Source organism: Hypanus sabinus, chromosome 6 (assembly GCF_030144855.1).
Source record: "Hypanus sabinus isolate sHypSab1 chromosome 6, sHypSab1.hap1, whole genome shotgun sequence".
NCBI lineage: Eukaryota > Metazoa > Chordata > Chondrichthyes > Myliobatiformes > Dasyatidae > Hypanus > Hypanus sabinus.
Genome location: NC_082711.1, coordinates 27,336,930 through 27,362,891, shown reverse-complemented (window position 1 = coordinate 27,362,891; position 25,962 = coordinate 27,336,930). Strand labels below are relative to the sequence as shown.

Here is a 25,962-nt window from a genome sequence, read left to right as displayed (position 1 = left end):
TCTTTATAGAAGTGGGCTTCCATTTGTTTTAATTCTTTCTATTGTAAACTTACACATAGAAAATTTACTTGCTGTCTTGATTTCTGCATTGAATTTTGCTTGACCTATTTGCTATTAAAATAATATCAAAAATGTTATGCAATTTCATTGTACTGTCCAGGATATATACAGCTTCACTTGCTGTCGCCACTCCAATGTAGGCAATGTTTTCATCTCCTTACTGATAATGTGATTGTTCTTTTGTTTTCTGTTAATGCGGCTTAGCATCTTTGCGAAGTGTTGTATTTCACTGACTTAATTAAATCATTGCATTCCTCAAGTGCAAAGATCATGTTTTAATATATCAATGTGTTTTCCATTTATTTTCAGGGAATTAGAGCACGAATTCTGGAGACTGTAGTCATGCTTATTCTTCTTGGGCTCCTCATTTTCGGAATAGTTTGGGTAGCTTCTGCCTTGATTGATAATGATGCTGCCAGCATGGAATCTTTGTATGGTATGTGATCTAAGAAATCAAAATTTTGATATACAGCTAATTGGGCCATTGGTAAATTGGGACTACCATTTATTTGTGACATCTCTTAAAGAACAAAAAGAAAAATTGTTAAAATTGCTGTGATTCCCTTCATTTACAGAATTTGGGACACTGCTGCTCAACTGGGGCAAGAGACTGTTGCCAAGCAGTTTCTCACGAGCATCAGTTGTGTACACTTGTGTGACACTCACCCACGTTTAGAGTGATCAGCATGGGCTAGTGTCAGTTGCGTGTGTTTGTGTTCAAAAAAGCAGTGACTTTTGTCACTGATAATTGGTGAGAAGTGAGCAAGACAATTCAGAATAGTTTTCAAGCACTCGGGCTTGGTGATGCCAGAATCAGCTTTTAGACATTATGGAATGAACAGTTTTAAAATGGTGTCAGTAGCCTATTCTTGTGTTATGTTTTCCATTTGTGCTGACAGATGCTGAATCAGAAAGCAGTGAATTTTGATAATTTAAACGTCACTACCTCGTCCCATAGATGCTGTCTGGCCTGCTGAGTTCTGCCAGCATTTTGTGTTTTTATTTATTTCCAGCATCTGCAGATTCACTCGTGTTATTTTTGATAATTTTGTTGTTTTTATTATGACTTCATGCAGGAAGGCAATAAAGGTAGTCTATTATCTGCACCAGGTGTCTGCACTGATTTTGTTTTAGAGATGAGTTACTCTGTCAATAACTATCAGAACTAATACAGTTTTGTAATACTGTAGTAGTATTGGTAGAGTTCTAATTTGTTCTCTATTTCATTTAAATGCATAATTTGTGACTCAGTTAAATGGTATTTTGTGCTTAATTGGGCCAAAGTGTACCGGTCCTGATGTGTCCCAATTAACTGGAATCAAATTATATTAATTAAAAATGATGTAATGCTACATTTTGGATCTTGTTTTCTATCCCATGCATCATCCCTACAATCTATTAAATAAAAAAAAAAGTGTTTTTAGGGCAGATAACAGCATTGGTTACTGATCTTCAAAAACATCCAAGTCGAAAATTGAAGCAACTCACTGGTCTAGTATCTCGAAGTAGCACTATTCCTCTTGTGTTGGGGTAATGTTGATGCATTATTACTGAACTATACACCTGTTAACAGAAATGCAAATGTTCAGTTTATTCAGGAATGTTTGGAGAACTCTTAGCTTTATTGGGCATAATAAGTAATTACTGTACATTTTGTCAGGGTTACATGCTCCAACATTTGAACTTGATAAATATAAGGGATTTGATGACCATAAAAATGCCAATTGCTGGAGACTTCTTTATCACTTTAGCTTTGTATAGGACTCTTGGTGAATTTTGAAATGTAATTGGCTTTACAAATTTTAAGTGCCAGAGCAAGAGTGGGTTACAAACCCTCTCAAGCCTACTCTGTCATTTGGTAAGGTCATGGCTGATCCAAATGCAACCTCAGAAATATTTTTCGACATCCTTTCCTTTTACAGAAGTCTGTAAGTAGAATGAAAACATCAGGTTATTTATTTCACTACTATTTGAACAGTTACAATGTCTTTGGGATTTATAGTAGGTGTGTAAATTAGCTTCAACATTTACCTAAATTAAATGTAGTAATTGCACGCTTTAAGATAGTTCCGGTTATGAATAATTTTTGTGCACTTCCACATGAAGATCTTTATCAGATTTAAAAAATACTTGTATGGGGGCCATCCCAAGCAATAATTAGACTATGGACTTCCGATATTATTTTGAAGAGTATAAGTGATTGTTTATGGATCAGATGATCTTCAAGATCAGACTGTGCTCTTCATGTCTATTAAGTTTTGAGCATACTTCATGAATCTAGGAGGTCTGATTCTTGGTTCCTTCTGTTACTGTTGAAAGTGCAATATAATTTGGTGAGCATTCTCCCTGAACCAGAAGACTATTAAACCAAAAGAATTTTTGCACAGACTAATTGGGCCAAAGCGCCTCCTTCTGTGATTCTCTTTTCTATGATTTGGTGACTTTTTATTAAAAAAAAATAGTTTGCTGGTTTGTTTAGATAGCTATATCATAGGCTTTATAAATTTTTATGGAATTTTTTTTTACAACTGTCTTTAAGCAGTCAGCTTCAAGAAGACATGAACTTTGAGTAAAATCTAGTACCGTCCATTTGTTTATTTTCTGCCATTATTACTCTAGATACATTTTGTTAACTCCTGTCAAATATTCCAAAATTGTTATGACTTAGTTGGCTATTTTTTTTGAAGCACTAATGGACACCTTTTCTTAAGGTATCTTATTACTGGGTTGTTTCTTCCTGCAGACCTTTGGGAATTTTATCTTCCTTATTTGTATTCCTGCATCTCGTTGATGGGTGGATTACTACTATTGTGTAAGTAACTATTCAGTAATGATAAAAATTGAATTTATTTTATTGCTTTTTTATTGCTACAAAACTGGATACATTTTTTTAGGTGGAGTGATTTTGACTGCATCACTGTGGTAGAATACAGGAGACTTGAGCAGGAATATAAGGAACCATTACCCTACCATAAAACCCAGGCTGTAAGTGAGAAATTAAGAAGGGTCATGTTTTTGTGGAGCCCTAAAAAGAAAGTGACAGAGCCCAATGCCTAATTGAACAGGATGAGCTCCAGTGGAAAAAGCCAGTTGGATTTAGACCTCAAATGAATTGGGTGCTGGGCTACCAAAATGATTGAATGGACTTTGAAAAGATATGTACAGGTTGTAATGGAAAGTACACATCTTTAGGAAAAATGAGCTGTTGAAGATATTTTCCAAAAGTGTCAAATTTGCAAAATAATGTTTTATTCTGCTTTGAAGATTTGTGAAATTATGGTGTAGAATATATTCTTGTGGTGTTGACCCCACCAATCTCCCTCCTAGCACTTACCCTTGTAAGCAGAACTAGTGCTACACCTGCTCTTACACTTCCTCCCTCACCACCATTCAGGGCCCCAGACAGTCCTTCCAGGTGAGGCGAAACTTCACCTGTGGTATACTGCGTCTGGTGCTCCCAGTGCAGCCTTCTATATATTGGTGACACCCGACGCAGACAGGGAGACTGTTACGCTGAACACCTATGCTCTGTCTGCCAGAGAAAACTGGATTTCCCAGTGGCCCCACATTTTAATTCCACGTCCCATTCCGATTCTGATATGTCTATCCAAGGCCGCCTCTTCTACTGTCAAGATGAAGCCACACTCAGGTTGGAGGAACAACACCTTATATTCTGTTTGGGTAGCCTCCAACCTGATGGCATGAACATTGATTTCTCTAAACTTCTGTTAATGCCCCACCTCCCCTTCTTACCCCATCCCTTATTCATTCATTCATTCATTCATTCCCCCCCCCTTTTCTCTCTCTTCTTTCACTCTCTGTCCCTCTCACAATCACTCCTTGTCTGCTTTCCATCTCCCTCTGGTGCTTCCTTTCCCTTCTTCAGCTGTATATCCCTTTTGCCAATCACCTTTCCAGCTCTTAGCTTCATCCCTCCCCTCCTGTCTTCTCCTATCATTTTGGACCTCCCCCCTCCCCCTCCCACTTTCAAATCTCTTACTATCTTATCTTTCAGTTAGTCCTGACGAAGGGTCTCAGCTTGAAACATCGACTGTGCTTCCTCCTTTTAAATGCTGCCTGGTCTGCTGCGTTCCACCAGCATTTTGTGTGTGTTGCTTAAATTTCCAGCATCTGCAGATTTCCTCGTGTTTGCTTGAATTGCAAGTCTACTAAGTATAATGCACATCCTCTTTTTATAATTAAAAAAAAAATCACATTTAGGGTGTAAAAAAATGCAGTATCTCATATTTCAGCATTATTGTTATGATGTAAGAGTTTATTTTAGGTTAATATTTTGAAAAGTTGCATACAGACTGGTTTCCTTTAAAATCATTTTCTCATTAAAGATGGCCTTTCTGGAAATCTGAAATGGAAAATGCTGAAAATATTCAGTAGGTCCGAGTATCTGTGGAAAGACAAACAGTTAACATTTCAAGCCTGCGCACTGGGAAATGGAGAAATAGAGTTGGTTTTTGAATGGCAGAGATGGTGAAAGAGGACTGGTTAGAGAAAAGGGAAATATTTTTGATGGGGTGAGACCAAATTAATTAATGTAGATTTTACAAGCTAACTTTATTCCTGCCCAGCAGGTCAGAAAGAATGAATCGAGCTAAATGTTAATGGGCAGAAATATACAGGTAAGATACAGATAAAGATTGAGCTGGAAAATTTGATAAGAGTCCAGGAATCAGAATCAGATTTATTATCACTGGCATGTGTTGTGAAATTTGTTAACTTAGCAGCAGCAGTTCAATGCAATGCAGTACATAATATAGAAGAGAACAACAAAAATAGTAATTAAAACAATTACGGTGTATGTAATTGAATAGATTAAATATCGTGCAAAAAACAAATATATATTAAAAAAAAGTGAGGTAATGCCTAAGGGTTCAATGTTGGAATTGAATGGTAGAGGGGAAGAAGCTGTTCCCTAATTGCTGAGTGTGTCTTCAGGCTTCTATACCTTGAGCGTGCATTGTTCCTTTCCACATTGTTAGAAAGAAACAGAGGTCATAGTGGAGATGTGATGGTGAATTAAAGTGGCAGGCACTGGAAGCTCAGGGTTACAACTGTGGCCTGAACGCAAGTGCTTTATAAAGTGATTATTCAATATGCCTCTTTTTTCTCCAATATACATGAGGCTATGTTAGATTGGAAGGAGGGCAAATGATTGCTGCTTCACCTGAAAAGGCTGGGTCTCAGAACTAACTAATTTTTCTTCCAACTAAAAACACATAGCATGGATCATTGGCAATGATAAAGTTTAATTTTGATATTATGAGCAAGAGAATCCAAATGTAGCATAGCTTGTGTATGACTGGCAACTTCTAGTCAAACACAGTAGGTTAAAGGAAGACCCCACTAGCCTACAGCTGGTTGAAGTAGCACATGTACTTGCCCAATGATATTTGTGAAAAATTGGAGTACAAGCACCTGGATTGGAGAAGCACCCAGTGCAAATGCCTGAGGCAATTCATGACCAGGTAAAATGTGTGGCTTGGTTATTACTGGGTATCTTCAGAGTGTCTTTGAAAGAACTGGGGAAACTCCTCCTAGAAATTTTTCTTCAAGCACATAAATGCTTACTATAGGGTCTATAATTGAGTACAAGGAAAGCCTGTCATTCACTAACTTGGATCTCCTGATGACCTTTTTTTAAAAAAAATATGTTATGCCATCATTGGTGGCAATACACTTCGTTACCAAGATCCTAAATTCAGTGGTTCAAAGTAAATGTATTATCAAAGTACATGTATGTCACCATTTACAACCCGGAGTTTCATTTTCTTGCAGGCATTCAAAGTAAGTACAAAAAATACAATAGATTCAATGGAAAGACTGGCCCCCAATAGGATGGACAGCAACCAATGTGCAGTAGATGGCATACTGTGAATACAAAATGTAAAAAAAGCCCTCAAAATATTACTAGTAAATAAACAAGCAAAAAATATCAAAAATGAGTTGCAGAGACCTTAAAAGTGAGTCCAGAGGCTGTGGGAACAGCTCAGTGATGGAGTGAGTGCAGTTGTCCCTGCTGGTTCAAGAGCCTGATGGTTGTGGGATAATAACTGCTTCTGAACTGTCCTGAGGCTCCTGTATCACCTTCCTAATGGCAGCAAGAAGAATGTATGACAGAGGCGGTGGGGATCCTTGATGATGGATGCTACTTCCTTGTGACAGCACTCTACGTAGCTGCGCTCGGTGATGGGGAGGTCTTTACCCGTGATGGACTGAGCCTTTTGTAGGCTTTTCCATTCAAGGGCATTGGTGTTTCCATACCAGTCCATGGTGCAACCAATCAATATACTCTCTACCACACATCTATAAAAGATGGTCAGAGTTTTAGTTGTCATTCCGAACCTTCGTAAACTAAGAAAGTGGAGGCACTGCAGTGTTTTCTTTCTAATGGCACTTGTTTGCAGGATCATTTCAGATCCTCTGAAATGATAATGCCGAGGAATTTAAAGGTGCTGACCCGTTCCACCTGTGATGCCCAATGAGGTGGTTCATGGACTGCCAGTTTCCTCCTCCTGAAGTCATTAATCAACTCCTTGTTCTTGCTGCCATTGAGAGGTGGTTGTTGTGGCACCACTCAACCAGAGTTTGAATCTTCCTCATATGCTGATGCATCACCACCTTTGATTTTGTCAGTGACAGTGTGCTTAGCCTTATAGTCATAAGTGTAAAGCGAGTAGAGCAAGGGCTAAGCACACAGCCTTGTGATGCACCTGTGCCAGTGGAGATTTTAGAGGACATTTTGCTGCCACCCCGAACTGACTGGTGATTGCAAATGAGGAAATCCAAGGATACAGTTGCACAGGGAGGTACTGAGGCCTAGGTCTTGAAGTATGTTGATTAGTTTTGAGCAAATGACAGTATTGAATGCTGAGCTATAGTCACTGACTACCTTCCTGATGTATGCATCTTCACTGTTCAGATGTTTCAGTGTTGAGTAGAAAGCCAATGAAATGGCATCTGCTGTTGACCTGTTGTGATGACTGGAAAATTGGAGTGGATTCAAGTTTCTTCTCAGGCAGGAGTTGCCTTCTAACACATCTGTGTTCAGTTTTAAAACACCATTTTAAGGCAGTTGGGATCGGTCTCTCTAATTTCTGTACTAATATCCAGTCTTGCCACTAGATGGAGTACACAGCAAATAAGTCATTGAAGAATGGGTTATCAGTTTCTTCGGCATAATTTTTCGATGATCTCACTATTAAAATACTGCAGCTTTGATCAATTAGTAGGAGGAAGAGATTAGACAATTGTGAGGTTATGAATTAGGTGCAAGAACATAAAGGTCTAGACTTGGTAGATGGCAGGGCATGTTAAGTGGTCTATTTTGAAGGCATACATTATATGTAACTAGAGAGACACAAGGTATAAAATGAGGGTATGTTACTCCCTTCATGATGGTGGCTAGGCCCCATCTGCATGTTATCTAATTCTAGATGGTACAATTTAGGGACATTGATAGTGGAAATTTACTGGTTAGTCACTGAAATAACTAAGTGCAATAGACCTGGTCTTGTCTACCACTCCACAGCTTCTCTCTTGAATTTTTGTCAATTCCTGTTTGATATTTTTTTGTCTTTGCTGCTTATTTTCATTAAGGGGCAATCTGCAGAAGATAAGCATAAAGATTAGCTTTATTTGTCACATGTACTTTGAAACATGCAGCAAAATGCATCATTTGCATTGACAACTAGCACAGTACAAGGTTGTGTTGACGGAAGCCTGCAAGTGTCACCATGTTTTTGGCATCAACAGAGCATGTTACTAACCCTAACCTTTATGCCTTTGGAATGTCGGAGGAAACCAAAGCGTGTGGTCTCGAGGAGAACATACAAACTCCTAACAGATGTCGGTGGGAATTGAACTCCTGTTGCTGGTACGGTAAATTGTGACTATATAGTGCCACCCACTTGTTGACTTGATTTAGCAGCATGCCTTTAAAGAATGCTTCAACCAATATATCTTGGATGTGAAAGGAAAATAGCATTTGGTGAAAGCCCATGCAGCCATGACTAATTCTTCAGAGACAGTACCCAAGATTAGGATTGAATGGAATCTCCATGGCTGAGAAACAGCAGCAATCACTGCTACACCACAGTAGCACTAAGGACAGATTTGGTATGCCAAATCATACAAGGTTTAATGGGCTACACTTGAAAATTGCTTTAGAGTTACAAAATGATCAATAATGAGAGGGTACAAATTTAAGTAATAAATGAATAAAAAGGGTGTCTTGGTCTTTAGACTGTGTGTTGATATCTGCATTGCCTGACTTTAAAAGAATGATGGAAGGATTTAACTCATAACTATTAGGAGGGATTTGAATGAACACTTGAAATATTTGTAGGGCTGTTTGAGTGAGCAGGAATGAGGCTGTGACTAATTGGGTGATTCTTTCAAAGTGTCCGCTGTCTGCTATAAGATTCTGTGAATTTTATGAATCGATTCAATCTCTTACTAAAAGTGGATTGTCAATGCAAATCTATGTTAGGTGAATCTTGCATTTTGAGAGTTAGTATTCATAAAGCTCTTGGGGGAATCATAGTAAGTTTGCTGTACAGAAAAAGTACAGTGTATGTGAGATGAAGCTCTACTCTTCAAGTACATATCCAAGTACTTTTCAGATGTGAAGATTTTTGCTTTTACCACACTTACACGCAGTAAGTTCCAGATCTCTACTACTCCTTGCATAGAGGGATAGAAATCTCTCCTCATCTCCCCTCTAATCCTCCTTCCAATATATTTGAAATCTATGTACATTGGTTTTGAATTTATAAAATGTATCTAGTGCTCCCGTAATTGCTTATATCTAATTATCATTTTAGTCAGATCTGTTAAGAAGAAAGCAATCTCAGTTCTCTATTACTTGTAGCTAAAATATCAAATGCCTTCTCTCCAGTGCAGTTGCATATTTCCTTAAGATGATGCTGAAAAATGAATGTAGTACTTAGAAACATAGAATACCTACAGCACAATACAGCCCCTTCTGCCCACAAAGTTGTGCTGAACATGTACCTAACTTAGAAATTACTAGGCTTACCTATAGCCCTCTATTTTACTAAGCTCCATGTACCTATCCAAAAGCCTCTTAAAAGACTTTATCGTATCCGCCTCCACCACCATTGCCGACTGCCCATTCCACACGCTCATCACTGAGTAAAAGAACTTATCCCTGACATCTCTGTACCTACTCCCCAGCACCTTAAACCTGTGCCCTCCTGTGACAACCATTTCAGCCCTGGGGAAAATTTTTCATGGTGTTGCTGTACTTTTCTCCCAACAAACTTCTTTCAGCAGTTAATCTTCTGAACTAAAAGGAAATGCATAGATTGCAGTTGAGAACAAAGGTCACGTGAATCACAGAAGCTGAGCTGAAGTATGTAACCCATTCTTACATTTGCCCATGAGTGGAGACAGTTCCAAGCCAATATTTGATTCCTGTGTTGTAACATTGTCTTTCAATTGATATCCACCAGACAAGGTCAACTACCAACCTACCCAAGCTCAGCAACACTGCCTTCTGACAAGTTTCACTCTAGGACCCTGGAAAACATGGTCAACCACTCTTAAGTACCATTTTGCCTCTTAGTGAAGGCAGATATTGATGGAATTCACTAGCACCACTATTGATTGAGGAAAAGCTGATTGTGAAAATCAAGGCTTTTACAGTTGACATTAAACCAGGTGGCAATGAACATTCAATGCAATTCTGAGGTTGGAACCACTGCAGCTGGCAAAGCACTGGAAAGATACTACAATTTGTTTCTCTGCAGTAACTTCCGAATTCACTGAAAGGATAAATGAATACTTGACAGTGTCTTCTCCAAGGCTAACATTTCTGGCTCAGTTGGGCATGTCTTATTATTTGCATGCCCACCACAGACTTGCACAAAAGGAGCTCTATTCCAGTTTGTATTGGAGAGCAAATTTCCAGGTAATCAGGAAAAGATTCAAGACTATGTTCAAAGCCTTCTCAAAAAAAAATTGCCATCTCCATTGACAGGTGGTGGGAATTCCTGGACCATGACTACACAAAGTGGAGGAACATTATAGACCTCAGGTACAGACACTGGAAGTATCTCGAAGCTGTGCATTGAGCAGCTAAAGGAGTGCTTTAGAGTTTATTGTTCCCCTATGAGTCTCATCAGTCACTCTGAAACTAAAGTAATACAAAGGAAGCAGAAGTATGCAAGGAATTTACTGTATCTAGTATTCTGTGTCTCGGGTAATAAAGGAAAGTATTCCCCCATGCCTTTTTAAAACCACCCTATTTAACTGCCCTGCTAATTTTTAAAGAATCTGAAAATGTACATACACTCAAAGGTCTTTCTGTTACTGTATGCCCCTCACGTGGAGCATTTATGATATTTACATCAGGCTGCTCCTGTATGTTTGTGTATCAACCAGCAGAGGTCACTAATGACTTTCTAAACTGCAGTGGAACAATTGAGTCCCTGGTGTTTTGATATTGCAGAACCACGGCTAATATTTCAGCAGCAATTGGCAAGTGAATATTAGTATTATTTTAGCACTTCAAATCTAAGTGAGCTTGCCCTATGTTAACCTGTTGCAGCACAGTGATTGCAATTTTACTTCCCTTTTTGGAGAAGTGAAGAAAGATTACCGTGAAATATCAGAACTGTTGACTATTGATTGTTGTAATCATACTTACATTTTTTTATGATTGGAAGTTTTTGTTTTGCAACACAGAATTGTCAATTTTAATAATTTTGCTGTTTCACAGAAAGTGGATTGTTAGAATTTGGGCAGTCGTTCATAGGGGAAAGAAATGATGAGCAACTAACTGTGCCTTCTCTGGAAGATGGTTTTCATTGTCTATAATTGGAAGTCTACTCATGCGCAAGTCAGATTGATGTTCAGTCATTTGGACCCATCTACCACAGAGTGTTAGGCAAACTCCCTATAGTCTTCAATATGTTCCATTGTCCATGAATATTACATTAGCTAACCTGATGTTGCCCGATTCCTCCTTTCTGTGTAAAGATCCCAAGAGAATATTTTGGGTGTGCAAACAAGATCTTGGGGAAAATAAACATCAGTCTGAAAATCTCATTTTTAGTCCAACTATGGGATTTGTGTTTGGCATTCCCACCAGTCTTCAAGTTTGATAACTAAATGGAGCAAACATGTGGCAAAACAAATGGTGTATTGCATTTGTTGTTGGTTTGTATTTTGTGTTATATTGCTCAATGTAGTTGCAATATTCCACTTGTTTCACATTCGAATGCAGTGGTCAGATATTAATGAAAAAGTTTAACACAACTGTCTGCATTCTTACCACAGTCGTATATATGAAACATTGGAATTAGTTTTTACATTAATCTAATTATTTTAAAAATTATTGAAGAATTATTAAGTCTCAATAACCTTCATCAAAAATTGGTATATGATGTATTGTTGCTCTATTAAAGATCCGTTTGTTTCACAGTTGGACTCACATATGAAGAACTTGGTCAATGGGAGTTGGTACAAATTGATTTAATTATGTGTGTAATGCACACAGTGAGGAGATTGGCCGCATTTCCCATTCAACATACCATAGTTGTTATTTTGGTGCAAAATAATCTGGCAAACTAAGTTAGTTTTCTGAGCTTCTAAGATGACCATTTCATATTGTGTAGCTTGTATGTTAGCATATCCTGTAAGCTTTAGTCAGATACATGGGTTCAGAGCTGTAGTGTGGTGGATTATACATTTTGATGGTCTTGAGTGCTGAAGCAATTTCCATTTATATGATGTAAAGCTATATTTACAGGGTATATCAATATCTTTTTTTCCCTGATGTCTCTTTTTCCAGTTCTGAGCTGTTTTGTTTCTTAGTGTGAAGAAATGGACTGTTGATTATGCATTAATTGTGTGCTTGTTTTATATAAGCCTTAAGCATCATAATTCAGGAAGACCATATTGTTTTTGGTTATCATTTCTATTTTCTGAAGGAGTGGTGTCTAGTGGCTAGTAATTCACCACAGATAAATGGCAAGAGTGGGGGGGATTTAAAAAAAAGTGAAGATCTAGCTGAGTAACCAAGGAATAAATGGAAAATTGGAAATGACTGGTTCTAGCACCAAGAAGTCAATAATGCAAGAGAACAACAGGAAAGTAGGAAAGTGAGATCCTATGCCACAAAGGCCATTTCCTCCATTTGAGTCTGTGATGAACTTTTGGAGTATTCCCATTAGAACCTCTCATATGGGGAACTGGAACTGGGTGATAGGGCTGAGGATGGGGCCATTAGTATGCAAGTAGTTGCAATGTATAGTGAGACATTGCAGTCAGTGGGATGAGTTGAAGTGTAACATGGGGGACAAACTGAAAAAGGGTGATAAATACAATATTTATATTTGAATGTATTCAGTATATGGAATAAGGTAGTTAATCTAGTAGTGCAGTTAACGATGGCAGATAATGGCGTTATGGGTATCACTGAGTCGTGACTGAAAGAAGATCATAGTTGAGAGCTTAAAGTTCAAGGATACAAATTGTATCAACAGGACAAGCAGGTAGGCAGAGGAGGTGGTGTGACTCTGTTGGTAAAAAAATGAAACCAAATCCTTAGAAGGAAGTGACATAGGATCGGAAGATTTAAGTCCAAGTACATTTATTATCAAAGTATGTATGCAGAATACAAGTCTGAGACTCGTCCTCCCACAGGCAGCCACGAAACTTAAACACCATGGAACCCGTTCAAAGAAAACATCAAACACCCAACACTTTAAAAAAAACCTCAATTTGTGCAAATGGCAAAAAGCGAGCGAACAACACATAACCAAGAAACCAAGCATCAAGCCAAGAGTCCAAGGGTATTTAGTTTAGTTCAGTTCAGCGTCACTATCTGATTACAAGCTACAGAGCTAATTGTTGCCAAAGCCTGCATTGATTACTTTGAGCAAACCACTCAAACAGCAAAAACAGTAACCAGAATCCAGAAACACATGCAACATGAAGCTAAATCCTCCAAAAATGGGTCCACAGCCGCAAGCCTCACTGATCAATCCCTGCAAAGTAGATCCCAAAATTCCTGTACTTTCCTCCGACAGCAGCTAATGACAGGGCGAGGAAGACCAGTCAAATGCAGGCAGCCATTGCTGAACAACCACCCATCCTCTGCTCTCATCTTTGTCAACCTCAACTTTACTTGGTGCCTTATGGGGGATTTTGATGGGTTGTCTGAAAAGAGGATGCTGTCCCAGTTGCATGCCATCTTGGACAATGACTCCCATCCAGTCCATAATGTACTGGTTAGGCGCAGGAGTGCATTCAGCCAGAGACTCATTCCACTGAGATGTAACACTGAGCAGCATAGGAAGTCATTCCTACCTGTGGCCATCAAACTTTACAACTCCTCCCTTGGAATGTCAGACACCTGAGCCAATAGACTGATCCTGGACTTATTTACACTTGGCATGATTAACTTATTATTATTTAATTATTTATGGTTTTATATTGCTATATTTTTTCACTATTCTTGGTAATGAAACCCAATTTCCCTCGGGATCAATAAAATATATCTGTATTTCAATTTGCAGGTAGATTAGGAAAATAAGGTTGGCGTTGGATCCCAAGAGACAGAATTTGTAGAATGCCTACATATGAAAGATTAAATATTTTAAACAGAGGATGACATAACTGGTCTATGAGGATGAGGGAAATCAAAGACAGCATAAAAGCATATAAGATAGCAAAAATTATAAAATAGCAAACATCAATGGGAGGTTAGAGGATTGGGAAGCTTTTTTAAAAAAAACCCACAACCAACAGAAGGTAACTAAAAATAAAGCCATAAGAGAAAGGAAGGGCATGTAATGTGCTGTAAATTTCTGTGTTCTATGTTCTATGTAATATGGAGGAAAACTAGCCAGTATTATAAAAGGGGTTACCAGAAGTTTTTGGGATACATAGAGTAAAAGAGGAGAAAATGGATATTGGACTGTTGGAAAATGACACTGGAGAGGTAGTAGTGGGGGAGAAAAGTGGTGGATGAACTTAAGTATTTTGCATCAGTCTTCACTATGGAAGAAACTAGCCATTAATTCACGAGTGTCGGGGGCAGAAGTGAGTGTTGTTGCTATTACTAAGGAGAAGCTGAAAGGTCTAAAGTAGGTAAGGCATCTGAACCAGATGGACTAACTCCAGGGTTTGAAAGTAGCTGATGAGATTGTGGAGGTATGAGTAATGATCTTTCAGACAGGATAGACAAAGGAGAGTCGGTGGATGTTGTTTACTTGGTTTTTCAGAAGACCTTTGACAAGTTGCTGCACATGAGGCTTCTTAACAAGATAAGAACCCATGGTGTTGCATGAAAGATACTAGCACGGATAAAAGATTTGCTGACTAACAGAAGACAAAGAATGGAAATAAAGGTGACCTTTACTTGTTGGCTGCAGGTGATTAGTGATGTTTAGCAGGGGTTGGCGTTGGGATCACTTTTTTTTATGTTATATGTTAATGACTTGAATGATGGCATTGTGGCCAAGTTTGCAGACCATACAAAGATGGGTAGGGGGCAGGTAGCATTGAGGACAAAGGTGGTATGTAAAAGGACTCAGACAGATTGGGAGAATGGGCAAAGAAGTGGCAGATGGAATACAGTGTAGGGAATTGTATGGTCATGCACACACATCAAAAATCAGAACTGCAAAGGACTTGGGAGTCCCTTAAGGTTAGATTGCAAGTTGAGCTGGTGGTAAGGAAGGCAAATAGAATGTTACATTCAGTTTAAAAGGACAGAAATTTAAAAGCAAGGATGTAATGGTAAGGCTTCATAAGGCATTGGTCAGTCTGCTCCTTTGATTGTTACACTTCCCTTTTCCTTGGGAAAGCAGCCAACGTAATCAAGGATCCTTCCCACCTCTTCTCTCCCTTCTATTGGACAGAAACTACAGCAGTTTGAGAACGCAGATCTTTAGGCTCAAGGACAGTTTCTAGAGTCTTGAATGGACCTCTTTTATGGTAAAGATAAACTCTTGATCTCCCTAGCTACAGCATTTTGGCCTTGGACTTTATTTACCCAACTTCTCTGTTTGTAATGCTATATTTGCATTCTGTTTTTATTTTATTACCTCATAATTATGCTTCCATGATCTAGCTGGGTGGCATGCAGAAGCTTTTCACTGTATCTCAGTACATGTGAGAATAATAAACCAATACCAGTCCCTGAAACGAAGTTGAGGGTGACTGAACAGAATTATATGTATTCATAAGAAGTACTGATATGGGTAGATGGTCAGAATCTTTTTCCCATGTTCTGAGTATCAAAAATAAGAGAACATGGATTTGAGGGGATAGTTATCCCAGCAACCACTAGAAGTTCAAAAAACTTAGGCAATTAACTGTACTGTCATTACTTGTACAAACTCTTTCAACAGTTACTCAGCAGGTCGGGCAGCATCCGTTGAAAGGAGCAGTCAATGTTTCGGGCAGAGACCCTTCGTCAGGACTGAAGAAGGAGGGGGCAGGGGCACTCTGCCTCCTCTTCTAGCTGCTTGTCACTTCTCATGATTCTGCCTTCTTCTACTAACCATAGTGCTTTCCCCTTACATTCCTCCTTCACCTCTCCTGCCTATCCCCTCCCTGCTTCCCCTCCCCCACCCCTTAATCTTTCCTCTGGTTTTTCACCTGCACCTTCCCCCTCCCCCCACCTTCTTTATAGGGCCCCTGCCCCCTCCTCCTTTAGTCCTGACGAAGGGTCTTGGCCAGAAACGTTGACTGCTCCTTTCAACGTATGCTGCCCGACCTGCTGAGTTCATCCAGCTTGTTTGTATGTGTTGATTTGACCACAGCATCTGCAGTGTACTTTGTGTTTAACTTTCAACAGTTCCTTTCAAACCCTTGGTACTAACCATACCAGAGGTTGATTTGAAGCTAGGTGTTAGTCATTGCCTGGGGATGATAATTTTGCTTCTGGATCAGCATGCTAATGTGTTCAACTAATACTCTAAAAGACGACAATATAAATTGATGAACATTACCTCTATTTCCAACTTTTTTGTGCCTCTTGAGTAAGAGTAAAAGTTTCCTGAATTTTACTTGCAGGAATGCAGAGAAGTTGTCCGAATGCCTAGGCCACTGTATATTCTTTTACCAGCATAACTGAAATAGATTTATCCACCCATTGATGGTAGCTGTACTTAAAGCTGTCTGCTACATTCTCTTAAGTTATAACAGCTGTTTCATTGCTATAACAAGGGTTTTATGATGTTTTAAGCTTAGAAACATAGAAAACCTACAGCACAATACAGGCCCTTTGGCCCACAAAGCTGTGTCGAACATGTCCTTACCTTAGAACTACCTAGGCTTACCCATAGCCCTCTATTTTTCTAAGCTCCATGTATCCATCCAGGAGTCTCTTAAAAGACCCTATCGTTTCTGCCTCCACCGCCGCCGGCAGCCCATTCCACGCACTTACCACTCTCTGTGTTTTTAAAAAAAAAAACATTTACCTCTGATATCTCTTCTGTACTGACTTCCAAGCCCCTTAAAACTATGCCCTCTTGTGCTAGCCATTTCAGCCCCGGGAAGAAGTCTCTGACTATCCACACGATCAATGCCTCTCATCATCTTGTACACCTCTATCAGGTCACCTCTCATCCTCTGTCGCTCAAAGAAGAAAAGGCCGAATTCACTCAACCTATTCTCATAAGGCATGCTCCCCTATCCAGGCAACATCCTTGTAAATCTCCTCTGCAGCCTTTCAATGGTTTGCGCATCCTTCCTGTAGTGAGGTGACCAGAATTGAGCATAGCTTGTGTGAAATTTGCTCTGTAAATGGAACCCTAACTGGATAGAGATCATAAGGCAGTCAATATAAATTAGGAAGGAAATTATGCAAAATTCACTTTGAAAACCGTTTTATTTAGCCACTTGTGTGTCAAGAATTGGAAAGATTTTCAGACAAGTATCTTAGAAATTATACCTGTCCCCAACAGGTATATTGAGCAGGAGCACTGCTATTCATTAAAGGCAAAGACTAACATTTTTAATAACTATACATAGAAATTTATTTGTATTTTACATAAAGTAGAAAATAGTCTGTTACCACTATTTTTCATAACATGAAGCCATGTCATCTGCACATGCATTAAGGTAAGAGATAAACAAAAGTTGACTTTTATCACAAGTTTTCTAAGAACAAACTCATAATTCCATAGACTAGATTTTCTGATAGTGATGCAAATTCTTTAAGGGCAAATTTAATTACTGAATTACCACAATATACAGGTGCCCAAACTGAATATAATTTCTTATGCAAATAGGCTGAGGGCTAAATTTCCAGTTTATACAGTGGAGAGAAGTTTCTCGCTTTAATCTCTTGATTGCTATAATGGAAAAGGGTTCACATATTAAACAACACACACCAAATGCTGAAGGAACTTAGCAAATTAGGGAGCATCTATGGAGGAGAATAAACGGTTGATGTTTCAGAACTGATGAAAGATCTTAACTATTCAGTCCTCTTTATCTATGCTGCCTAACTTGCTGAGTTCTTTCAGCATTTTAATGTGTGTTGCTCAAAATTTGCAGAATCTACAGAATTTCTTGTGTTGATGACTTATAAAGCAGGCTTTAACGTGTAGAAATTCTGTATAAATTATTGTATTTGAATTTAATGTTTTTTTTAAATAAGAACTTTTCAGTATTATAGGATATGTGTTGTAATCCTGGTTTTGGTTGAGAATTGGTGAATTCCAGGTGGAATTAAAACACCTGCCATGTTATCAGACAGGAGAAGGGAATATTCTTTCATCCTTGAAATTTTAACTGAAGCTTAATTCTTGTTCTTGTATCAGAAGGCCATAATTTCGTTCACCCTTCTGTCAGAGAGGTGGAGTAATGGGAAATCCACAAAGTACCCATCAAAAAGATCAAAGATCTTTCAAAACCCTCCAATGTTTTTGTGGGTTAGGTTATTTTCCTTGGTTTTGTTTAATAGACATTGCAGTAATGTATTGATGAATGTAGCATCTTATCAAATCACTGTGTGTGTGTGTATAATATATACAGTCTGTGCATATATGGATATGTGTGTATATGTAACTATATACAATATGCATCCATTAGCAGCTTGAATTAACTTTAATCAGTTAGGCTTGGAGAGTTAGTTAACTTTTGATTTTTATTAAGAAGGTCTGGAAGGTATTTGTCACAATATCAGAAATCATTTGAACTTGAAACAAACTACATTTGGATTCACCTCAACCACTTGGGCTCTTTTGTACACCGATCTATACATTGAATTGATTTAGTCAGCTTTGTTTTACATCCCTAAATTTTTTTTTACCTCATAAAGGCTATAATTTAAGGGAATAGATTGCTACTTAACACTTCAGTTATTACCCTTCAAACATTAGGCCCCTAAACTGGCATGAATAATTTCATTCACCACTACTCTAACTGATTCTATGATCTATGATCTCACTTTCAAGAACCCATTACAACTCATGTTCTCAGTAGTATTTTTACTTGCACACACACACACAAAATGCTGGTGGAACACAGCAGGCCAGGCAGCATCTACAGGAAGAAGCACTGTCGATGTTTCGGGTCGAGACCCTTCGTCAGGACTAACTGAAAGGAAAGATAGTAAGAGATTTGAAAGTAGGAGGGGAAGGGGGAAATGCGAAATGATAGGAGAAGACTGGAGGGGGTGGGGTGAAGCTAAGAGCTGGAAAGGTGATTGGCAAAGGGGATACAGAGATGGAGAAGGGAAAGGATCATGGGACGAGAGGCCTAGGGAGAAAGAAAGGGGGAAAGGAGCACCAGAGGGAGATGGAGAAGAGGTAGGGTGATGGGCAGAGAGATAGAGGGGAAAAACTATATCAGGGATGGGGTAAGAAGGGGAGGAGGGGCTTTAACAGAAGTTAGAGGTCAATGTTCTTGCCATCAGGTTGGAGTCTCTTAAATACCCCTAATGTTTTGGCCTCCACCACCATCCCTGGCAAGTCACTGCAGGCACCCACAACCCTCTGTTTAAAAAAAAACATAAACAAAAAAAACTTACCCCTGATGTCTCTCCTAAACTTCCCTCCCTTAACTTTGTACATATGCCCTCTGGTGTTTGCTATTTGTGCCCTGGGAAACAGTTACTGGCTATCCACCCTATCTATGCGCCTCATAATATTGTAGACCTCTATCAAATCCCCTCTCATCCTTCTACGCTTCAAAGAGAAAAGTCCCAGCTCTGCTAACCTGGCCTCATAAGACTTGTTTTCCAATCCAGGCAGCATCCTGGTAAATCTCCTCTGCACCCTCTCCATAGTTTCCACATCCTTCCTATAATGAGGTGACTAGAACTGAACACAATACTCTGAGTGTGGTCTCACCAGAGATTTGTAAAGTTGCAACGTGACATCTCTACTCTTGAACTCAACCCCCCATTAATTAGTCATCCCATAGGCCTCCTTAACTATCCTATCAACCTGTGCAGCGACCTTGAGGGATGTATGGATTTGAAGCCCAAGGTCCCTCTGTTCATGCACACTCTTAAGTAACCGACCATTAACCCTGTACTCAGCCTTCTGGTTTGTCCTTCTGAAATGCATCACCTCACACTTATCCAGATTGAACTCCATCTGCCACTTTTCTGCCCAACTCTGCATCCTGTCTCTATCCTCTTGTAACCTTCAACAACCTACAGCTTCATCCACAACGCCAATCTTCATGTCATCTGCAAACTTACCCATCCTTCCGCCTCTTCATCTAGGTCATTTATAAAAATCACAAAGAGCAGGGGTCCCAGGACAGATCCTTGCGGCACTCCACTAGTCACCGACCCTCAGGCAGAATACTTTTCTTCCACTACTACCCTCTGCTTTCTTCCTGTAAGCCAATTTTTTTTATTGAAACAGCCAAGGTTCCACTGATCCTATGCCTGATGATTTTCTGGATGAGTGTCTCGTGGGGGACCTTGACAAATGCCTTGCTAAAATCCATGTCGAACACATCTGCTGTCCTACCCTCATCAATTTCTTTTGTTACCTCTTCAGAAAACTCTTATTAGGCTCATGAGGCACGACCTTCCCTTCACAAAGCCGTGTTGACTATCCTTGAGTAGACTGTACTCCAAGTGCTCATAGATCCTATTCTTAAGAATCCTTACCAATAGTTTGCAGATCACCGACATAAGACTCACTGGTCTATAGTTCCCAGGATTCTCCCTATTACCTTTTTTAGACAGACAGACAGACAGACAGACAGACGTACTTTATTGATCCCGAGGGAAATTGGGTTTTGTGACAGCCACATCAACCAAGAATAGTGAAGAAATGTAGCAATATAAGACCATAAATATTTAAATAATAATAAGTTAATCATGCCAAGTGGAAATAAGTCCAGGACCATCCTATTGGCTCAGGGTGTCTGACACTCCGAGAGAGGAGTTGTAAAGTTTATTGGCCACAGACAGGAATGACTTCCTGTGACGCTCAGTGTAAAACATATCGGTGGAATGAGTCTCTGGCTGAATGTACTCCCTTGCCTAACCAGTACGTTATGGAGTGGATGGGAGTCATTGTCCAAGATGGCATGCAACTTGGACAGCATCCTTTTTTCAGACACCACCGTCAGAGAGTCCAGTTCCACCCCCACAACATCACTGGCCTTACGAATGAGTTTGTTGATTCTGTAGGAGCCTGCTACCCTCAGTCTACTGCCCCAGCACACAACAGCAAACATAATAGCACTGGCCACCACAGCCTCGTAGAACATCCTCAGCATCGTCCAGCAGATGTTCAAGGACCTCGGTCTCCTCAGGAAATAGAGACGGCTCTGACCCTTCTTGTAGACAGCCTCAGTGTTCTTTGACCAGTCCAGTTTATTGTCCATTCATATCCCAGGTATTTGTAATCCTCCACTATGTCCACACTGACCCCTTGGATGGAAACGGGTCACTGGTGCCTTAGCCCTCCTCAGGTCCACCACCAGCTCCTTAGTCTTTTTCACATTAAGCTGCAGATGATTCTGCTCACACCATGTGACTAAGTTTCCCACCGTAGCCCTGTATTCAGCCTCATCTTCCTTGCTGATGCATCCAACTATGGCAGAGTCATCAGAAAACTTCTGAAAATGGCAAGACTCTGTGTTGTAATTGAAGTCCGAGGTGTAGATGGTGAAGAGAAAGGGAGACAGGACAGTCCCTGTGGAGCCCCAGTGCTGCTGACCAAGGGAACTTGTTTCTTCAATCCTCCAGCACCTCCCCTGCAGCCAAAGAGGGTTCAAAGATCATAGCTACTGCTCCAGTGATCTCTTCTCACTTACCACAGGAACCTGGGGTATATCACGTTCGGCTCTGGGGACTTATCAATCTTGATGTTTTTAAGAAGTTCCAACACTACTTCTTCCTTAATCTCCACATTGTCCAGCTCGCAGGTCTGTTCTATTTCGACCTCACCCTGATCAAGGTCCTTTTCACTTGTGAATACTGAAGCAAAGTATTCATTTAGGACCTCCCCAAACTCCTCCGCCTTCAGGGACACGTTGCCTTCTTTATCCTTTAGCAGCCCCACTTTCATTCTTGTCATCACATATGCATAGAACGCCTTGGGGTTCCTACATGCCAAGGCTTCTCATGTCCCCGTCAGGCTCTCCTAAATCCTTTCTAAGCTCCTTCCTGGCTACCCTATATTTCTCATGAGCCCCTCTTGCTTCCTGCTTCTTATATCTAACATATGCTTCCTTCTTCCTCTTGACGTGTTGCCTCACGTGTTTTGTCAGCCATGGTTCCCTTTTCCTACCATTTTTTCCTTGTCTCAGTGGGACAAACCTATCCTAAACCCAGCTCAAGTGGTCCCTAAACTTCCTCCACATTACTTCTCTGCTTTCGCCCTTGAACATCTGTTTCTAATTTACTCTCGCTAGTTTCTGCCTCATCCCTTCATAGTTAGCCCTTACCCAGTTAAGCACTTTCCCATTTTATCTGTTTTTATCCTTTTCCATAGCAATGCTGAAGCTAAGGGAGTTGTAGTCACTCTCACCAAAATGCTCCCCCACCAAGAGGTCTGCCACCTGACCAGGTTCATTACCCAGAACTAGATCAAGTATAGCCTCTCCTCTCGTCGGCTGGTCCACATGCTGTGTCAGGAATCCTTCTTGAACACACCTGACAAATTCAGCCCCATCTATCCCCCTTGCAGTCAGGAGGTGCCATCAATATGACGGAAGTTGAAATCACCCATAACTACAATTCTGTATTACCTGCTTCTTTCTAAAATCTGCCTGCTTATCTGCTCTTCGGTGACCCGAGGGCTGTTAGGGGGCCAATAGACTACTCCCAGCACAGTGATTGATCCCTTCCTATTTCTGACTTCCAGACCGACTCTGGACACTCCCTCTGTGTCCTCCTTTTCTATAGCCGTGATACTATCCCTGGCCAGTAATGCAACCCCAGTAGCTGCATCATCCAATACTGCCCTTCCTCCAGCCAAGTTTCAGTAACAGCCACAACATTGTAGTTCCACGTACTGATCCATGCTCTAAGTTCATCTCCTTTATTCCTAATACTCCTAGCATTGAAATAGACATAATTCATACCCTCTAACTGGCTACATTTATGTTTTGTCCCTTGCCTGTTCTTCCTCACCAACTCAGAACACATAACATCATACCCTTGTCCTTCTACCCTAATCTCTGCACTCACATTCTGATACCCACCCCCCTGCCAAACTAGCCTTTTTGTACAGGTCAGGCCTTTTTGTACAGGTCAGACCTTCCCCAGAATAGATCACAATGATCCAGAAATCTGAACCCCTATCCCCTGCACCAACCCTTCAGCCACTCATTTATCTGCCACAACTTCCTCTTCCTACCCTCTCTGTCTCATGGCATGGGCAGCAATCCCGAGATTACCACCCTTGAGGTCCTGCTTTTTAACTTCTTTCCTAACTCCCTATATTTCTTCTTCAGGACCTCAGCCCTACTCCTATCTATGTCATTGCTCCCCATGTGGACCACGACATCTGGCTGCTCACCCTCTCTCCTGAGAATACCAAGAACTTGATCTGAGATATCATGGACCCTGGCACCAGGGAGGCAACAGACCATCTGGGCTTCTCGATCTCTCCCACACAACCTCTTAACTGTCCCCCTAACTATCAAATCCCCTATCACTACTGCTCTCCTCTTTGCCCTCTTTCCTTTCTGAGCTGGTGCCAGAGATGTGACCATTACCACTATCACTACAACTACAACTAATCCACTGCGGGCTAGATTGGTGGCATTCAGATCTAACTGTCAAGGAAAATACAAAAGGTCCAGGTATGACTTCCAGAAAGCCATCTCACATGTGAAGTAGCAAATCCAGATTAAACTTGAATTACATCCTCGACACCTGTGGCAGGACTTGAATGCTATCATCTCCTACAAAGTAAAAACAAGCAATGGATGGGACGGCAAGGTTGCGCTCCCAAATGAGCTCAATACCTTTTATGCTCACTTTGACTGACAAAACATGGAGTGCACCTTCATGAGCTCTCACAGCCCTGGTGATCTGTGATTTCGGTTTTGGGTCCAACTTGAGAGATCCTTCAAGAGGGTGTTTGTTGTTGTTCCTTTCTGTGCCTTGTGGCACATCAGGCAGCAACCTTGCAGTTTCTTTGGCATTTTTGTCTGTTCTTTGAGGCCAAGTTGCTAGTTCGGCACTCAGATCAGCATGGATGGAAAGCATGCAGGGAGCAAGCCAGATTTGAACCCAGAACCGCTCGCCTCGGATGCTAGTACACCACAGTTTGCTTTCAGGAGGATGAACCCACTAAAAATCATCTAGCCCAGACAGTTAACCTGTTTGACTACTGAAATCCTGTGCTAATCAACTGGTTGGACTGTTTACTGTTTACTGTTTTACCCTTCCCATCGGCAGTCTGAGGTACCCATCTGCTTCAAGCAGGCTTCAATTATACCAGTGCCCAAGAAGAACACAGTAACTTGCCGTAATGGCAGTTGTTCATTAGAACTGAGGTGCATTTTGGATCCACATCAATTTGCCTACCATCATAACAGGTCAACAACAGATGCCATTTCACTGGCTGTTCACTCAATCCCGAAACATCGGGAAAGCAAAGATGTATACATTAGAAAGCTCTTTATTGACTACAGCTCGGCATTCAATATTATCATTCCCTCAAAACTAATCAATAAGCTTGAAGACCTCCTTGTGTAGCTGGATCCCCCATTTCCTCACTTGCTGACATCAGTCCTTTTAGATTAGCATCAACATCTCCACAATCTCCATCAGCGCAGGTGCATCACAAGACTGTGTGCATAGCCCCCTGCTCTACTCGCTTTACACTTATGATTGTGAGGCTGAGTGCAGCTTTAATGCCATATTTCAGCTTGCTGATGACACCACTTTTCTTGGCCAAATCAAAGGTGATGCCAAATCAGCATATGAGGCAGATTGGAAATCTGGCTGAGTAGTGCCATAACAACAACTCCTCACTCAATGTCAGCAAGAGCAAGGGGCTGATTATTGACTTCAGGAGGAGGAAACTGGAAGTCCATGTGCCAGTCATTTTGGAGGACCTGAGGAGGAGAGAGTAATTTTAAATTCCTCGGTTAATCATTTCAGAAGATTTGTCTTGGGTCAAGAAAACACTGGAACACCTGTACATGCTTAGAAGTTTGCGAAAGTTCGGCATGTCATCTAAAACTTTGACAAACTTCTATAGATGTGTGGTGGAGAGTATATTAACAGTTTGCATCATGGCCTGGTATGGAAACCCCAATGCCCTTGAATGGAAAATCCTACAAAAAGTAGTGGATACATTGCAGTCCATCACGGGTAAAGCACACACAACAATTGAACACATTAAGGAATGCTGCCATGGGAAAGCAGATCCATCATCAAGAACCCTCATAATCCAGGGCATGCTCTCTTCTTGCTCCTCCCATCAAGGTGGAGTATAGGAGCCAAAGATCCCACATCACCAGGTTCAGGAACAGTTTTTACCTTTCTGCCATCAGGCTCCTGCACAAGTGCAGATAACTTTAGTCACGTCAATACTGAACTGATTCCACAACCTTTAGACTTGCATTCAAGGGCCCGATAAACCATGTTCTCAATGTTTATTATTATTTATTTATTTTTGTATTGGCATGGTTTGTTGCCTTTTGCACATTGGTTATTTGTCTGTTGTCTCTGTGCATTTTTTCATCAATTCTACTGTGTTTCTTTGTATTTACTGTGAATGCCTACCTGAAAATGAATCTCAGGGTAGTATGTTGTGACATGTATGTACTTGAATAATAAATTTACTTTAAACTTTTTATATTTTGGTTTTATCGCTTTCTACAGATTGTGTATCCTTTGCTTTACTTTTGAACTCATCACTGAGGTTGGTTGTGTTGTGAATGCTTGAGCATACAGTGCATCCTGCCTCTCAGATTATGTAGCTCATTTGGAAGGATCATTGGACGGGATTTGATTGGTCAAAATCGTATAAGAGGCTTACAAACCTGAAAATGAATTAAAGCATGTATAGGCCTCTCAGGCCCTCAAGCCTTAATTGCTACTTAGAAAAATAGTGGCTGATCAATTTCCTTTCAGCCACAATTGCTTAACATTCCTCTAATCCCTTAGCCCTGGCTATTCTTATTAATTTATCTATCTCTCTCTGCCTTAATATTCAAAAACTCTATTTGGGTAGTTTTCAAGACTCCATCTTAAATATTAAGACACCTTATTTTTAAACAGTGACTCATTAGTTTTAGATTCTCCCACATCCTTTCCACATCCACCCTATTAAGACCACTCCAGGTCCTACACCTCAAACAAGTCCTGAACTTTCGGAGATACAAGTTTAATATATTCAATTTTCCACATTAGTCAAGCTACCCATTCCAGTTAGCAATCTTCTAACCTGCATTAATTCCAATGTA

General features: G+C 40.3%; 1 protein-coding gene across 4 annotated transcripts in view; it reads left to right on the top strand.

Moving 5' to 3' along the window:
- lmbr1 (limb development membrane protein 1) overlaps window positions 1-25,962 on the top strand; it is a 211,461-nt gene that overhangs the window by 72,752 nt on the left and 112,747 nt on the right. For 3 of the 4 annotated variants that reach the window (XM_059971870.1, XM_059971873.1, XM_059971872.1), the window contains 2 exons: window positions 370-496; window positions 2,804-2,872. In XM_059971870.1, the coding sequence (XP_059827853.1) occupies window positions 370-496; window positions 2,804-2,872 (196 nt within the window). The remainder of the gene's footprint in view (window positions 1-369; window positions 497-2,803; window positions 2,873-25,962) is intronic. The other variant, XM_059971871.1, reaches the window with a different exon arrangement.